This window comes from Lupinus angustifolius, chromosome LG16, assembly GCF_001865875.1.
Source record: "Lupinus angustifolius cultivar Tanjil chromosome LG16, LupAngTanjil_v1.0, whole genome shotgun sequence".
NCBI classification, from domain to species: Eukaryota; Viridiplantae; Streptophyta; class Magnoliopsida; order Fabales; family Fabaceae; genus Lupinus; species Lupinus angustifolius.
In genome coordinates this window covers 9,694,843-9,713,891 of record NC_032024.1, presented here as the reverse complement: position 1 = coordinate 9,713,891, position 19,049 = coordinate 9,694,843, and the positions used below count along the sequence as shown (strand labels likewise).

At 32.4% G+C, this 19,049-nt stretch overlaps 1 protein-coding gene across 1 annotated transcript; it reads right to left on the bottom strand.

Moving 5' to 3' along the window:
• On the bottom strand, positions 1,698-13,267 carry LOC109328931 (protein ACCELERATED CELL DEATH 6-like). Its single transcript, XM_019562574.1, has 6 exons — positions 13,140-13,267; positions 11,182-11,281; positions 5,063-5,539; positions 4,395-4,544; positions 2,934-3,349; positions 1,698-2,336 (listed from the first exon to the last, which is right to left on the bottom strand). Exons 2-6 carry the CDS (start codon positions 11,273-11,275, stop codon positions 1,722-1,724), a joined length of 1,752 nt encoding a protein of 583 aa, XP_019418119.1. The 5' UTR covers positions 11,276-11,281; positions 13,140-13,267; the 3' UTR covers positions 1,698-1,721.

Genomic DNA, 19,049 nt, shown 5'->3' with positions numbered 1-19,049 from the left:
CTCCATCTCAATAAAATATAATCAAAAGGGAATTAAAGTATGTATTGAAGTACCTAAACCTAAGGGAGTGTCTTAATACATGTGACAATATTGAAGCATCTAACCATGAGTGTGTCTTGATTCAAGGGAATGAACCTTGCACGAATTTCCTCCTGGATTCAAGGAGTACTGGCATGCTGTTTATACTTGGTTAATTGATTTTGTTGTAAGTGTAATTAGTTACTTGCTTGGTAAGTTATTTTTTAAAGTTAATTATTTTTCCCTTCTTCTCTCAATCTCTTGTACTTTATTTGCTTATTGTATAAGTTCCTCTTTTTGGCTTCACATTCAATAAGAGAAAATGAGTTCATTCACGTGCAGATCATATAATATTACTAGAGATTACGAATTAGAGAAGCCTATAAAAAATTGGTCGGGTGGTGAACTAATTAAACTCATAGTCTAGAACTTGTTAACCAATTATTTGATATATAAATTAGAAAGAGGTTGTCAAATTTACAACTATTTGTTTGATACTAGTCTTTCAACTAAAAACTATTATTTTAAGTTATTGTTCAAATAGTTGTTTGTTTGAGGACACATATAATGCTTAATTGTAATACGACGATAAAATGAGCTCAAACTGAATTTCACACCTATTGTCTGTACACCCCTAATTCTTAATGTAAATTGATTTAGTAATGATTATTCTACACAAATGACCTCAGTATTACTAAAAGTTAATGTTTTGGTCAATTTAGCAACTTATGCAACAAAACTTTATGTCTAGCAACTTTACTCATAAGATTAAGATATATGACCCGCATAACATGCCTTTATGTCTAGTAATCCATGCATGCAAATTTCGGTTAAAGGCAACACCTCAATTATATTAGTCGTTAATGTGTTGGTCTATACTAATACTTTATTGATCTACCTCTATTTTTAGTAGTCTAGATTAATAAAATTAAGTTATATGAATCGTTAAGCATAACTCTATGTCTAGTAAACTATGCCAACAAGTTTGAGAGTTATAAAATTAGAAGATTAATTCTATATCTAGATACCAATAAAGTAATACGCATGGGTCTACAAGTAATATAAGTCTATGTTTAAAAAATGTATCAGTTGTTTGGTTATGCATGTTCAGAATTATGCAAGTGAAAAACTAAGCATTTTATTCAATAATCATGCATTAAGATGATAAAAGTTAAAGTGAGCATTAAACACATGCAAAAACTCAAATATAATAAAATAAACTCCATGAATTAATATGGATGAATCAGTGTGTATACATCAAACTTGTGTTAAATTCAATCCAAACAAGAGTTTTAGCTACTCATGTTCACAATATATAAGTAAGATAGAGATGAAACACAACTCATAGGATAATAGAACCACTCACAAATGAGTATACAATATACTCATCTAATACTTACAAATTGATTCCATGACCAAGTCAAACTACCTTAAAAAGAAGTACTACTAAATGTGTATTAAATGCTTGAGTTTGAAGTCTTTCAATAGTGTCTACATGATGGCTTATGTGCTTAGCTGGCGCCTCTTCATTGAGCACAACTCTATGACTTCTTTTTCAAATTTATTAAACTCACAATATATGTCAACATTAAATTTCTAGTTACCCATTATAACTCAAGGAGAAGGCACACACTTTAGGAAATTGAAATTAATTATTCAATAATAACCAAAAAAAATTAAGTATTCAATACAACTCCATCTTTCTAGTGAATCATACGTTTACTTGGTCTGAACAGAGAACTACAAATATAGGTTGAAGAAACTATATCAGACCACAGAGGGAACTGCAATAATATAAATAAGGGTATTGGTACAAATGCAAGTGCAGAAATGAAGTTAGGTACCCATTTCAATCCATGGTAATATGTTATGAAGAAGGCACTACTAAATGCTACCATCATGCTTATGATTGAGATAAACAATGCTACTAGTCCTGATATCAACTTCAATGGCAATGACTTGAGAAAATTATCCTCGGCATATCGCGACATAAGAATCGACAAGAAAATTATGATTGATGTTGAAGATGAGATGAATGCTATAGCATCTGACAGAACAAATACTAGGAATGCTGGTTTTTCCATATAATTGGGACTTCTTGTATTGTCATTGTTACCACCTGGAACACTAAATGCAGCAGAAAACACTCCAGTAGCAATTAGTGTTGAAACAACCATGCAAGAATTCGCTGTTCTCTTCATCCAAGACTCTCCATTTTTTAGCAACTCTTCATGCTCTTTGGTGAATATTTGGCGAGGAGTGAAGCCTTCAGAATTTTCCATCTCTATGAATAATGGTATCATTATCTTTTTCACCTCCTGCATAATCACCAATATAGATAATGTTAATATCTTATCTATAATTGCCAATCTTGTTGAATTATAAGTATAAAGTACTACGAACAAGCCTTAATCTTACTAAGAATAATTGATTATATGGATCCAAAAATAATATAATGCTAATAACTCCATTGCAATCTTTGTAGGGAAGTCATTAAAAATAAAGCTTAGTGCAATTCATGTCACACTAACAAAGTAACAAATTAGTGTACGGAACTAACAAGATGGTGTTCTAGTCATGTAAGGTCTCATTGGATTTTCAAGTAGACCAAAATATCAAAAATTTGATTCTTAAGAAAGATACTTGTTGGAGGGGTAGCCACTTATTCAAAAATAAATTAGTTTCTTACCCAAATGGTAAAGGGAATACCTATTGTTATAAAAAAAATAATGTATAAATATTTACAAGAATTGTAGGATAAGGATTAATTAAATGATGATATCTATTCAGAATAATACTTGGTAAGTAATTAAGTTATGATATGATAAAGGAGAAGCTAATAATACATAGATCCAACAATGTCAAAATATTGATATAAGAATGAAACTAGGTTAGAGAGCATACGTGGACTATACCTCAAACCATGATAACTCGAGCATCATTTGAAGAGCTGCTCCAGAAACAATATTAAGTCGATTTGGTGGAGCTAATCTTGCAGCACAATGCAATAAATTATTCTTTTCATCATCTACGAAAGTTAGAATCAAATCTTTCATTGGGCCTATTTCATGTATTAAATTGAATATGCTAGCATGACGATGCAAAACAGCAGTGTGAATTATACTTCGACCCATGGTGTCTAGTTCCCATATCAAATCTGGGTAAGTGCTAATAACAACAGATAAAAACTCAAAATTTCCAACTTCAGCAGCAATAAATGTTACTTGAGAAGGTTGTCTTATGGCATTCATTAATGTTGAGTCATCCAACTCGGTAAGAAATATCTCCCACATAAAATTGATGAGTTTAAGGATAAAAGTATCCTTTGTACCTGGCAGACACAATCTAAAAAGTTAGCCTTTTTTTGATAGCGTTTTTACAAACCACTAAAAACTGCTAACACAATGAAAATAAGGATAATGATTTGAAATTGTTATTAGAAACAAAAATGGGACTTAATATTAGGCGGTTCATCCACTCTGTACTTGACTACATAGTGTTTATTAGTGTTTATTGGCATACAACTTGTACATTAGAGGTGCATTCTTTCCTGTCCTCTTACTAGGAAAAGTTCTCTCAATACTCTAATGCCCACACGAGATAGTAAATATTGTACAAAAGATTTAGATAGTTTGAACATACGTGGAAGTGAACATTAGAAAGTCACATTAAAAAAGAAGATCATATGAAGGTTAGTTTAATATCGAGAGAAGAGGGAGACTAAGAATAATGGTAGATCAAATGATTAGAAAATACTAAGAGATTGATACTTTGTCAGTAAACATAATTTATTAGAATTGAACTCATCTCTAATATTAAAAAGTCAAGAACTAAAATATGAGAAGAAATTCATTTTTATAAAATTTTAATTTTTTATAAAAAATAATTTAAAATAATGGTAGTTAAAGGTTTTTATTTACCATGTGCACAATTTCCCTTCAATCCTCATCCCATTTATTATAGGTGTCATAGTGTCATTAGGAATTTAAGGCTGTTGGGAAGTACTAAAACAAAACTGGAAACAAAACAAATTTACAAACCAAACATGCACTTCAGATTGAAAGTGGAACCTCTGTACCTAAATATTTTCGTATTCATGTTCCAAGCCAATCAAATGTCATTAAATAAGATAAAAAAAATTATTTTTTGTTTTTATTATTTTTCTTTTTGTATATATGTCAACTTTCAATTTGAATCGGAACACAATGAGACATAGAAAGTAGGAAGTGATCCTCATTCCTTCAAATTCTTGATATGTAATGGTGAGAACAGAATTTTGTTAACCTAAACCAAAAGCCAAACAAAATATTAATTTGGTTCTCTTATTTATTATAACATATAAAGTCATGCTAATTGAAGTGATTATAGACACTTACAGAAATGCAAGAGGTGTTTTCCATGTTGAAGACTTTGGCAACAACAAATTGAAGCCTTTCGAGCCAATACATGCAAACCTGTCTCACCAGTATCTCCAATTCGAGCAAAAGCTAGCATTTTCTTTTCCTTTAGCATTTCCAAGGCTAAATCTACAAAACATCCCAACTTATTTACATTAGAACAAGAGTTATTTATTTATTTTTCATATTATCATTGTATCATTCATCATTTAAATCTAATCATATAGTGTATATATAATAGTGTTGTGAGAATTGAATCGGACTGGGTAGTCGGATCGGTCCGATCGCTGATTGGACTTGAAAACGATTATGGTTTACAGTCTTAACTGAATGAGTGGTTGAACTGCTTTGAACCGTGAAAATTCTTGTCCAATCATATTAAACTCAGTTAAACCGGAATAACATGAGAAATGAATCAGACAGTTCCCTTAAAATTAAAAAAGAAAGGATTGAGATATGTTAATTTGATATAATCATACATAATTATTAATTATATAAAAATTTACATTTGTATATAATTATATACTTATAGATAAAATTATTAATTATATTTAAAATCACCCAATATCTCCGGACAATTTAAACTAGTATAGAAACTCTTCCCATTTGATGTGTGAAACAATATCTTCCGATTTAATAATGCTTACCGTAGAGTTCAGAATTTATACAAATGTGAAACAATATCTTCCAGTCTAATTCTTCAAGTATTTCTTTAGATTTAGGTAACAGGTACCATGCCATTTCACTTCTTCCTTGTAAAAGAGCCATGTGAAGAGGAGTTAATCCTTCTCCACCCCTTATTATTGGCAACGATTCATTCCTTCTAACCATTATCTTAGCAATTTCAACATTTCCAACTGCTGCAGCAAAACAGAATGCAGTGTTTCCTTTTTCATCTTCCAACTCTAAATCGTCGCGCCGCAATCGTCCTACTAGTTCCTCCACAAAGTAAACATGATTTGTTCCTGCTGCTATGTGAAGAACTGTGGCCCAACCCTTTGTTATGGCTGCATTCAGCAGTGTATTATCTTGTTCAATGATTTTACTAGCTTCTTTCCAGTCACCTTTCAATGCTGCTTTGTGAAGGGGAACACATTGAGTTAGGTATCTGTGTCTATGTTCTTCTGCAAAAATTCAATGAAAATCATTTAGTTCTATGAACTTTGGAGACAATAATTGGGTTAGTGCATTAACACAAGAGACTAATTGTTGAAAGTATTCAATGTAATTCCAAGTAGCTTTAAGAGTAGAAACTAATTGGGCGTGGTAGTTAAAACTTGCTATTAATAGAAAGTCCAGGTTGTTAATCAACAATCAATTCATTCCATTTCTGTTTTCTTCACTATTCGTCATCCTCTTCAATTCTTTCTCTTCTTTATTCATTTTCTCTCAATCCTAAAACTAACAGTGGTATCAAGAGCCATATAATCAAGGAGCCTGCGGTGGAGTCCCCAACAATTCGAAGAAGCTAAGTGAAAAGGAACTCACGGGGTACAAGGATCAAGATCGTGAAGTATGACTACATCAAATGGATTCAGTATGAATCTACCTATCCTAGAAGGGAAGAACTTCGATCATTGGAGCATCCAGATGACTTTGGATTTCAAGACTGCCTTGATATTGTACAACAAGGGGTTCAAGAGTTGGCTGAAAACTCAACCGAAGCAAAGAAGATGGAGTTCAAAGAAGCAAAGAAAAGAGATTGCAAGGCAATCTTTCTAATCCATCAATGTGTGGATCATGCGAATTTTGAGAGAATATCTGCAACAACAACTTCTAAGGAAGCTTGGGAAATCCTAGATAAGTGTTATTCGGGTGGAGTAAAGGTGAAGAAAGTGAGGTTACAAATGATGTGCAGGCAATATGAACTCTTGCAGATGGAAGAACAGGAATCCATAGAAGACTACTTCACAAGAATTAGAACCTTGATCAATGTAATGAAAGGCCGTGGAGAGAAGGTACCTAAGCAAAGTATAGTTGAGAAGATCTTGAGGACTCTCTCAGCAAAATTTGACCATGTTGTTGTTGCAATTGAAGAATCAAAGGACCTAGACAACCTCAAAATTGATGAGCTACAAGGGTCACTTCAAGCACACGAGCAGAGATTTCTTGAAAGAATGACAGATAGACTATCTCAGCAAGCACTAAGTGCTCAATTCAAGAAGAAGAAGAATCTACATCACCTTGACAGATTCAACAAAGAAAATGGGAAATGGAACTCAGGAAGGAAGACAGATGAGGAGAAGCCATGCCACACTGGAAGAAGGTTTCCAAGGAACAATTCCACTGACTTGAGCCAAGAGGTGGAATCAGGAAATGCAAGGAAGGGAAACTATAAAAACAGTGGAAAGAAGAAGAAGGACAAGAGTAGAATTCAGTGCTTTAACTGCAAGAGATGGGGCCACTTTGCATCAGAATGTAAACTCAGAGTAAAGAGTAAAGATGCAGAAGCAAGTCTAGCCAAGGAAGAAGACTCAGATGAAGAAGTCTTGTTAATAGCAGGAGGTGAGGTGGCTGACTTGGAGTTAAGTACATCAGAAGAGAAGCTACTAATGATCAATACACAGGGTGATCATCACTGCTCATCCAATAGTTGGTACTTGGATACAGGATGTTCAAATCATATGTCTGGAAATAAGGAGTGGTTCATGAACTTTGATGATTCAGTAAAGACCAATGTAAGATTTGCAGATGATAGCTACATCATTGTAGAAGGAATTGGCAAGGTACTAATAAAGAAAAAGGATGGATCCAACTCTTACATCTCAAATGTAGGTCTATGTACCGAAGATGAAGAATAATTTGATAAGTCTAGGCCAACTGTTAGAAAAAAGGTACAAGATGAGAATGGAAGATATGATGCTTAAGATCTTCAACAAGAAGAATGTCATGATCATGAAAGTTCCCCTCTCACACAATAGAACATTCAAAATTGGTATCAACTTGGGTGACAGCAGATGCTTGGAGACTATAGCAGAAGAGACTTGGACTTGGCACCACAGATTTAGACACCTAAACTTCAGGAGCCTAGAGAAACTATGTCAAGACAGATTGGTCATTGGACTACCCAACATAAGGATTCCTACTGAATTGTGTGAAGAATGCATCACAAGTAAGCAATCAAGGAATTCCTTCAAGCAACATGTATCATCTAAAACAACCAAGCCATTGGAAGTTGTATATACTGATGTATGTGGCCCTCTAGAAGTTCAGCATATTGGAGGAAACAACTACTTTGTAACCTTCAAGGATGACTTTACAAGAAAACTCTGGATCTTCCTGCTGAAGAGAAAGAATGAGGGCTTCAACAAATTCATAAGTTTTAAGGCTATGGCAGAAAAGCAGTGTGGTAGCAAAGTCAAGTTGTTAAGGAGTGATGGAGGGGGAGAATATGTATCTCATGACTTTCACAACTATTGTGACAAAGAAGGCATCATTCATGAGATAGTAGCTCCATACACTCCTCAGCACAATGGAGCAGCAGAGAGGGTGAACAGATCAATCCTGAACATGGCAAGGAGTATGCTTAAAACAAAAAGGTTGCCAAAGAAATTCTGGGGAGAAGCAGTGGCAACAACATCCTACATCATCAACAGATGTCCTACAAAAAGGTTGAACAAAGTGACTCCAAAAGAAGCTTGGTCTGGTGTTAAGCCAAGTGTGAAGCATCTCAGGGTGTTTGGGGCAATTTGCTACAAACACATCCCTGACAACAAGAGAAGAATGCTGGATGATAAAGGAGAAAGGCTGATTTTCCTAGGGTATCACTCTACATGGGCATACTGAGTATACAATCCAGACTCCAATATCATGTCATATAGCAGAGATCTCAAGTTTAATGAGACTCAGGCCTGGGATTGGGATTCATAGGATAAGACATTGAACAACCCAAGCCAGATGGATATTAGTACTTCACAAGGAACTCTAACAAGCAATTCAAGAGATGAAGTAATAGAAGTCCGTGAGAGGCCTCAAAGACAATGAAACTTGCCTGCAAGATTGAGAGACTATGAAGTCTTCTCATATACAACAATAACACCAAAGGGAGATTTGGTCCATATGACACTTCTAGCTGAGATGGAACCTATATCCTTTGAACAAGCTATCAAAGAAATCTGATGGACTGAAGCAATGAAGGATGAGATCAGGTCAATAGAGGAAAATAAGACTTGGGAACTCACATCATTGCCCAAAGGAAAGAAAGCAATTGTAGTGAAATGAGTGTACAAGTTGAAGCTCAAACCAGATGGGTCAGTAGCCAAGTATAAGGCCAGGTTAGTAGCCAAAGGGTTTCTACAAAAACCTGGTCTAGACTTTGATGAAGTCTTTGCACCAGTTGCAAGAATTGAGACCATCAGACTGATCATTGCAATAGCAAGTTAAAAGAGTTGGAGCTTGAGTCAAATGGATGTGAAATCAGCATTCTTGAATGGTCCATTGGACAGGGAAGTGTTTGTGACACAACCTCAAGGCTTTGAGGTTCCAGGTCAAGAGCAGAAGGTCTATAGACTACACAAAGCACTCTATGGACTAAGACAAGCCCCCAGGGCTTGGAACAAAAGAATAGATGGATTTCTTCTCAAACAAGGCCTCATCAGATGCACTAGTGGACATGGAATTTATATCAAGAGCTCACCTACAACCTCAGCAGTAATCATATGCTTGTATGTAGATGATCTCTTGATAACAGGATGCAGGAATGATGAAATAGAATGCATCAAGACAAAGCTAAAGTCTGAATTCGAAATGTCTGATCTAGGCAATCTGTCATACTTCCTTGGATTAGAGTTTGTAAGATCAGAAGAAGGTACAGTAATGCATCAGAAGAAATACATCAGTGATGTGTTGAAGAAGTTTGACATGCTCAACTGCAACTCAAGCTCCACACCAGTAGAGACTGGAAATGTATTGTGCAAAGGGAATCAAGTGGATCAAAAGGTTGATGCAACACTCTATAGGCAGATGGTAGGATCACTAAGATATGTTTGCAACTCAAGACCAGATATCACTTATGGAGTTGGCCTTGTTAGTAGACATATGGAAGATCCAAGGAATTCACATATGATGGTTTTCAAAAGAATTCTTAGATACCCAAAGGGAAGCATCAATTTTGGTGTAGTGTTCCCTGTCAATAGAGGTAACAAACCAATCAGTGTATGGCTACACTGATGCAGATTGGAGTGGAGACAGAGATGATAGAAAGAGCACAACTAACTACCTATTCAAGCTTGGAGAAGCACCAATAAGTTGGAGCTCGAAAAAACAAAATGTAGTGGCACTCTCATCATGCGAAGCTGAATACATAGCAGCTTGTCTAGGTGGTTGTCAAGGATTGTGGTTACAATCTCTGATAGCAGAACTGGGAGTATGCTATGATGACTCAATGCTTCTATTGATGGATAACAAATCAACAATCTGTTTGGCTAAGAACCATGTGGCACATGGTAGAAGCAAACACATAGACACGAAATACCACTTCTTGAGAGATCAAGTGGAAAAAAAAAATTTAAGGCTTGAATTCTGTCCAACAGAGGAGCAACAAGCCGACATTTTCACAAAGTCTTTGAAGAAAGAAAGCTTCAAAAACCAGAGGAAGAAACTTGGTGTTCTAAGTATAGCTAGCTTGAATTAAGGGGGAATGTTGAAAGTATTCAATGTAATTCCAAGTAGCTTTAAGAGTAGAAACTAATTGGGCTTGGTAGTTAAAACTTGCTATTAATAGAAAGTCCAGGTTGTTAATCAACAACCAATTCATTCCATTTCTGTCTTCTTCACTATTCATCATCCTCTTCAATTCTTTCTCTTCTTTATGCATTTTCTCTCAATCCTAAAACTAACACTAATAGTAATTTAATGCAGAGTAACCATCTAGGGACAACCTTTGTTTTACATGGTAATAATCTGTTAAGGGTTTGTTTAGTAGCGGGTCTTGGAGGAGAAGGAAAGATAAAGTTTTAAAGTCATCTCATAAGTGTATTTGTTGGCTCTAAAATCTTTATTTTTTTTCAAAGCTCAACCCCACGTGTTGAGTTTTGGAGGGGAGGAAGAGAAATAAAGAATTCTAAGTCACCTCACAATTATATTTTATGGCTATGAAGTTTTCGCTTTTACTTCTTTCCATTCTAAAACTTTGTTTGAGAGTGTAGTTTTGGAGGGAAAGAGAAGGGAATAAATGACTTTGAAAGTTTCCCCTTATTTGAGAGTTGGATGAAGGAGAAAATAATGTTTTGGAGGGTTTCTCAAGTCCTTTAAAAACTTCATGCGTCTATTTTTATAGTTTTCCTAATTTGGGATTTTTTTGGAAGACAAAATATAAAAATACCTAAATACTTTTAGTATAATTATATATTAATCTTTATTTCTCATTATTAATTATATTTTAAATAACAAATAACAAATATTCTTACATTATGTCCCAAAATGATTATCTCTTCATGTTTTTAGTAAATCAACTTTCTCCAAATAATATAAAAATACTATTCTCTATTTTTAGAATTTTTATTAATTAAATGATGTTTTTTCATTAGAGCGGAACAAAAAATGGGACAAACATGGTGAGAGATAATCTCTGCCCAGGTAGAATGGCTGTATTACTTGAATATGAATATCATTTTATCTACTAGCGACTTAGGTACCCAATTAAGTATTGCTGGTATTAATAGTTTGGTTTTGTTTGAGACTATTATATTAAATCTTAGACAATTCAAGTATTGTGACAACCTATTTGGTGAAAAAATGTGACTTTAATAAGGGATAAGGACCTTACGAGTGGACACTAAATGAAGGAGAGGCCTTCTAAACTGAGCTGAAGCAACCCTCTGAAAAAGATGTGGAAAAGATGTTGAGTCTGTTGTAGCCATCTCTCTCTACACATACAAAAACAAATGTAGATTGTCTCAATAATTAGTCAAGTACTTCAATATTTAATTATAAAAGTGTAGATTATCTCAATAATTAGTCAATTACTTCAATATTTGGGGCTCACAAGAATTTGGATTTATAAACTTTTATTTATCATAAACTTTTACAATATAAAAATTTTAAAGCTTAGTATAGGGGATGAATAGATATATTTTTTAAGCTTATTTTGTAACCAGTTTAATTTATAAAAAAAATATAAACAAGAAAAAGAAACAAATAATATGTTCAAAAAGATAGGTTGTTCATTTTTTAGTTTATAATCACACATTTTATAATCAAAATCTAAAAATACATTTTATACTAAATATATAAATAGTTAATTATTCAAATATTACATTTCACAAATTAATTTAAATTCCGAAAATGTTAAACTCACGTCATTCTTTTAAGTGTAGGTTGTATGAGAAGAGAGAAATGAAAAATATAAATGAGATGTGATTGATAATGTGATAAAAAAGAAGAGAGATAGAAAAAAAGGTAAGTGTAAGAAAAAAATTACAATTTTTTTTATTGTTGCTTAGATTCAACTATGGTATGTACCCAAAAAAAACATAAATGCACCAAAAAAAAAAAAGATTCAACTATTGTAGAATGATAAGTATTAAATAAATCTCTATAAGTATGTGAGTGCTAGAAATTAGAGACAAGTTAGTATTTGCCCCATTGGGTTAGAAAGACTAGCCAAGGACAAAAAAGTTGTTAGACCCTTTAACCTCAACCATTGGCTGAAAATGAATTTGGATATTGGAGAGTTGATTACTATATTGTATTATGACATGCAAAAGAAATAAAAATCTAACTGTAGTGATGTTAATTTATTTTTTAATAAAATAATTTTTAAATCTCATTTCTCATTATAATTTAATGAGTAATATTATATCATTCTATTAAATCTTCCTATCCACAAGAAAATAATACATGTCACTTATAAATCAATCATTAATAAATAAAATATTATATTGTAATAGATGTACTTTCTTATATGTAAGAATATTAGTAGAAAGATTTAGTAGAAAAATATATATTTTCCTAATCCAGTATTCAACTATTCTGTATCGGACAAGAGTTGACCATATTTAAAACATATTAATAACTCTAAGTTCAAATAATCTCTAGTAAGATGGTGGTAACACTTGTCTTTCAATTTTTTTTAACAATATAGATTTTAAATGATTGTTTTTACAAATCATCAAATCCACTTTCACCCCAAAATTCAATATTGGACTCGTCGAGCGAATTCAGGCCTCTTCCTATGCACACCTTGTCTTAATGCTGCAAGGTGAATCTCCATAAACAAACAGTATTATTATTCAATACTATTTGTGTGGAAAAGAAAATATAACAAGTTCATGAAATTTCAATATTACCTATCCTTATGGAACATCTTTTCTCATGCCAATATTAGTAGTAATAATAAAATGAGAAAATGTATCATCCACTTTCATATTTAGTCATTACTGAATTTTCTAAGGAACGAAAGTAATGTAACAACTGTGTATAAATATTTATACACAGATATTAGACTCTAATAAAATATCTGCAAGCTGTCTGAAAGACGGTAAGATCCTGCAGCTGCAGCGTGTAGTTCAAATTGAGAAGAAAGAAGGGCAAAAGTTTTGTAACTAAAAAAAACAAATATTAAAAACAACATGGCTCTTTGCTCCATGTCCAATAAGATTATATTTACAACAAAAACAAATGTAAAATAAAACGAAATGAAGAAGGGAGGATTGAGATTTGAGAGGAATTAAGAAGAAAAGGTTACAGTGTGAGATATTCAAGTAAATAATAAGATTTGATTACCTCAAGGGAAATGTTCAGAAGATTTTGATGTATGTTTTCTCAGCTGAATTAGCTTTGCTTCCAAATTGGTAAATTTACATGAACACTGACAGACATCATAATTGACTGTATATATGCTTTTTCAAGAACAGTCCAAGCAAACAAAAACTCTTATAATGAGTGAGTGGAATATGTGAACCACAGCAAAGTAAACAAGCTACTGTTTGTTAAGTCAATGATAAATTATTAAAATAATATGAGTGTGGTTAACACTGTATCAATTATCATTCTATCAGAATAATGATATAGTGCATAATATTCAAATAGTGGTTCATTTGTATACTGATTAAGTTATATATTTTGTAATAAATATAATAAATTTATAAATATTTTTATTTGAAATATATAACTAAATTAATGAAAGTTACAAATAACTATTAGGTTAATATTCCAATCCCTAATTGTCATGAAATTTTTTACAAACTAATTTTGATTGGTGTTTATCTATTTAATTGTATGTTTTGACTGGTTTATTGTTTTTTTTGTTTCCAACCAGTATCTTCGCACGAGAGACAATCATATATGATTGAACCATGATATCCTATTTATAAAAGTATTCTCCATTTTTTAAACCACACAAACTACTCCTAATTATATACATACATTACATTGACTACTACTGTAAGAGAAATAAGTGTAACTTCTTATGCAAAAATAGTGACGAGAGTAATTAAGTCAAACAAAATATGATACATTGTGAACACAAGTCTAAACAGTATAAAATTCAATGTCTATTCATTATTTTGGTTAGTATAATATAATATAAGAGTGATTTAAACACATTATTAGAATAATTAATGCAGTTTGCAATGAAACAAAATAATGAATATATATTGACTTTTATACTATTTTGACTTGTCTTCGCAATGAATTATATTTTATTTGAATTAATATCATTCGTCATCATTTTTTGTGTAAAAAATTATATTTATCTCTCTTATAGGGGTAATCAATATAATATATGTTTATCATTAGATGTGTTTATTTTAAGTTTAAAAAAGGAATGAGTGGTTTATATAATTTCACTAAAACTCTAAGGGTGAGTGCAATTTACTCTTATTTTTTTAAGAATATCGAGTTGTGCTATTTAAAATTTTAAATACATGACATAATTTATTAAATAATATGATATTTATATTGATATAAGATCATCTCTGGTATTAGAGAGGGGGATTTTTTTTCTTTTCTTTTCAACGACAAAAGTATTATTTCTTTGTAGATAAAAAGATATAAGTGTCACACTATGTTGTTTTTCTTTTGTTTTTTTAATATTTGCCTATCCTATAGTAAAGAAGATCCTTATTTATCAAGTATATACATAGATGTTATATTTATTTTAATCTATAATAAATATAAACTACTATATAAATATATACTACTATCTAGAACATGTTTTCATGGGCATAAAGTGATTCATGAACCCGTTCTAGCAACCTCCAAATCAAGGAAGTACTTTATTGAACAAAGATTCTTGATTTTGAACTAGTTATTCAAATGTTGCTTCACAAAGTTAATTTTTACTATGTTGTTGCCAACTAGAACAAGATCATCAACATAAATGAGCACTACTGTGAAATATGTAACAATACTTTTAGTGTAGAGCTTGCTAACCTGATTGGACTTAAGACAAGTGACCCCTTGAAGGATATCCATGTAATCTTCTTCAGTTAGGTCATCATAAAGGAATGTGTTATTTACATCAAGTTGATGTATAATCTAGTTTTGAGAGGCAACTATTTCTATCAAGAACCTAACAATAGTGAGCTTGATAACAGGGACAAAAATGTCAAAATAATTCAAACCTTTGTTTGATTGAAGCCCTTAACTATCAAACTAGCTTTGTACTATTCAATTGTTCCATCTGATTTATACTTAAGCATATATACTCATTTAAAACCAATGGGGATATTATTTGGAGGTAGATCCATTATGTTCCATGTCTTATTTAATTCCAACGTATTAAGCTCATTTTGCATAGTCTCAATCCAATGTTGGAATTTTATGGTTTGATTATAGTGTTTAGGCTATTTGTTCATAGTGATACAAAGAGCATGACCAAGATGTTGTAGAGATACAGATTTGTATGATAAAACTGAGGAAAAAGAGTGAAATATTCTTTTAGAGGATTCTAGGCAACTATAAATAAGAAGATTGTAATGGAAGTCTTGTAAATAAGTGGGTGGATTCCTAGATCGGCTTGACCTTCTAAGACTTGAAGCTAAGGAGGTGACAAGGTCTTAGTCATTTTGGTTTTGATTGAGAACTACGGGTGAGGATTCTATATTTTGTGACCCATGTAGCACATAATTAGATATAGATGAGGTTAATGGGACAATATTAGAAGGTGGATCATAATGGAGCAAGAAGTCAATAGTGTCTTCAGAGCTAGAACTAACAATGGAGCTCTCTAATTGATTGACATTACAAGGAAGATATGCTCATGAAAAACAACATGCTTTGACAAACATATCTCTCTAGTGTGTAGATAAAAAAGGACATACCCTTTAGTGCCATTCATATACCCTAGAAAATGCATTTGTTAGCCCTTGCATCTAGTTTGGATCTTTGATGTGTAAGGGTGGAGGCAAAGCATTGACACCCAAAAACCCTTATTTCAAGCATATTTGGCAAGACATTATGCAACAATTCTTAAGGAGATTTATGTTGCAAGATAGGACTAGGTAATCTATTAATGAGATAGGCAACATGATGAATAACATAGGACCAAAATGACTTGGGAAGTTTGGACTGAAAAAGCAGGGTCCTAGTTACATTCAAAAAATATATGTGCTTTCTTTCTACAACAAATTTTTTGTGTGGAGTTTTAACACATGAGGTTTGGTGTATATTCCCAAAATAATTAAAGAAACTAGTTACATTGAACTCAACATCATTATCAGTTCTTATCACCTTGACAACCTTATTGAATTGAGTATGTACCATTTTAACAAACTCTTGCATTAATGTTCTTGCTTCTGCCTTAGAATTCATTAAGAAAAGACAAGTATTCCTAGAGTAACCATCCACTACAGTGAGAAATTATATGTTCCCATGCATAGATGAAATAGTTAGAGGACCCCATATGTCCATATCGATTAGATAAAAAAATATGCATCCTTTTATTCATGTTGTTAGAAAATGGCAATTTTGCTTGCTTGTCTAGGTGACAGTAATCACAAACTTTGCTGGAGTCAAATTTCACATATGTAAAATGCTTGCATATATAATTTAGTGTATAGTGGATGGATGTTCTACCATAAAGTGCCACAAATCAAAGAAGAGTACAAATTCACATTGTGATTATTAATTATGATAGACCTCAAATTCCTTCTAAGCACATATAAGCTTTTCCTTACTTTAGCATATCTAATCATTGTCAAGGTAATCATATCCTGAATTGAATATTTTGAGTCAAGCTTAGAAAGGGAAATGAGGTTAAATTTGGTTGCAAGCTTTTTAATTGTTGTAACCCTCTTCCAATACTCTTTCCTTTGTCTTATGTGTAACCTCATCTCTGCAATTGAGGTTTTCCTTTCTATTGTTGTCCAAAATCATTTACACTTGATTGCAATCCATTATTTGCAGAGTTGAACATAATCTCGAGACTTAGTAAATTCATACTTATTAATTGTTTTTCTTGTTAAAGTAAAGCTAATTGACAAATTGGTATATTAAATTAACGAAACAGATTATTGCACAAAAGTATAAGTGCTATCGTATTCATAAGGACTTAAGTGATATTAAGTTATCGAATCCACAAAGATTTGCAATATTTTATTTCACCTAGAGAGAGCTTTCTACGACTTAATAAAATCTATGTCTATAAATATCTGAGGTCATGTGTTTTAGCTGCTGGTTGCTTTCTTATATGCACACTCAGTAAATTCATGAGCCGAGATGGACCACATGTCAAAGTTGGCTGCTACATCACTTGATTTTCCTTGAGTGCAAGGTACACCCATCATAATTAATATAAATATAGGAGACCAATCACACAAATACTTTATGACTTCTCTCAACCTTACTCTCTATAGTATACTTGCCATTTATAAATACTATTTGAGTGTCACATTCCCTTTTTAGGTACACACAAAAGATGGTCCAAGCCTGACCAGTCCTCAACTGGTTAAAGCTCAAACCAATCCACTAAATGTCGACTTCAAAATTGTTTAGCCCATATACATTATTGCACACTAGTGGAAAAGATGGATACTAAATCGTCTAAAATGGGCATTCGAAATCAGGCGCCTCAACAATGTTGTTCTCGGTGAGGTGGAAAACAAGATTTTACGCATCGAGTGGTTTTTTGATGTGAAAAGGATAAAATAAATCGGTTCTTTTTGTGCCCGATTTTGAAATCTAATTTTAAAATCTATTGTTTATTATACCTTATTTTGAAAGTCCAGTGGATTCTTTAAACTAACCAAATTTAAAAAAAAAAATCTATATGGAGTTGTTTTTAACCAATTTAAAATATTTATTTTCTTTTAAAAGTATTATTTATACGTAAGTCTTTATTTTTGCATCACTAATTCACTCTAAATCAAACAAATGTAACTTAATAACAACGACAAGTTACAGCAAACATGAGACACAACAAAAGTACAATAACAAATATAATTAAGTTAAATCATATCAATAAAGGACTACTAGGTTATTTTCAACACAACTAGGAAGAATACAAAACAGAAATTAGTTAATTAGAAAGATTTCCAGCACAACCCCAATAATAACAACAATAACAACAAACATATAGAGATGGGTGAGTTCCGTAGTTGTTGACAATAAATTGATAATAAAAAGAATAAGAACAAATCAACTATGCTATTAGATTAGAAATTGTCAACCTAACTAAATCTAAATTTTATTCTCTTCTTTTTGTACATATTCTCTACCGTAGTGACATTATTTGTGACTAAGGCCTAACTGGGTAGCTATGAATTCGCCGATATGACTCAAAAACTTTTTACAAATATAGAAGGAAAAACATGTCTTAATCTAGATATTGTCAATTTGTCTACTTTATAATCTATATTACTTAACGTTCTACTCATTGAAACTTTCCCAGTGACAATCATCATACTTTGATCATCTAGGCAATCAAACCAATGTTATGAAACCCGAGTCGGACGTCAAATTGGCAGAGATCCCATATTAGGTTTAACTGGTTTAAACGGTTAAACCGTCCGGTCTGACCGGATGATTTTATACATAATTAATAATTTTTATTTATAAATATATAGTTATATATAAATGTAAAACTTTATATAATTAATAATTATGTATAATTATATTGAAATAATACCTATTTATCTTTTTTTGGACCCTAGTAAAACAAAATATTAGAACATTGTCTCATTGCTTTTATTTTTAAGTGAGCCGTCCGGTTTACTTCCCGGATTAATCCGGTTTAATCGGGTTTAAGATGGTCGGACCGGATTTTCTCCGGTTCAAAGAGGTCTAACTCTCATTCGGTTAAGACGGCAAACCAGAACCGTTTTCAAGTCTGGTCAGTGGTCAGACCGGTCAGACCGTCCAGTCCGGTCCTGTTCTAACAACACTGATTCAAACAACTTATTTGTATACAAAAGTTATTGTCACTGGTCTTGCCCTAAAAACCATTTGTTCTCCTCAAATTTAGGTTGATTAAGTCAAACTTCATGCTATCGGAACATTTTGACATTCTAAGAGAAAACATCTTATATTGTAAAACATGGAAGGATGATAATTGGTACCATACTCCCAACGACAACCGGTCTGGTTCAAGATCGTGTCTGGTAATGGAGTTTCCAAACCAATGAGTACCTGGACCTCTTGACCTATGCATACCTAAATCTGTGTTTCTTTCCTAAATCCCTATATATATATATA

Coding starts and splice junctions, on each gene's coding strand:
- LOC109328931 (XM_019562574.1), bottom strand. CDS start 11,275: ATGGCTACAACAGACTCAACATCTTTTCCACATCTTTTTCAGAGGGTT. Junction 5,540..11,181: donor CCTTCATTTAGTGTCCACTC/GTAAGGTCCTTA, acceptor GAATTTTTGCAG/AAGAACATAGACACAGATAC. Junction 3,350..4,394: donor AAAACACCTCTTGCATTTCT/GTAAGTGTCTAT, acceptor TGTGTCTGCCAG/GTACAAAGGATACTTTTATC.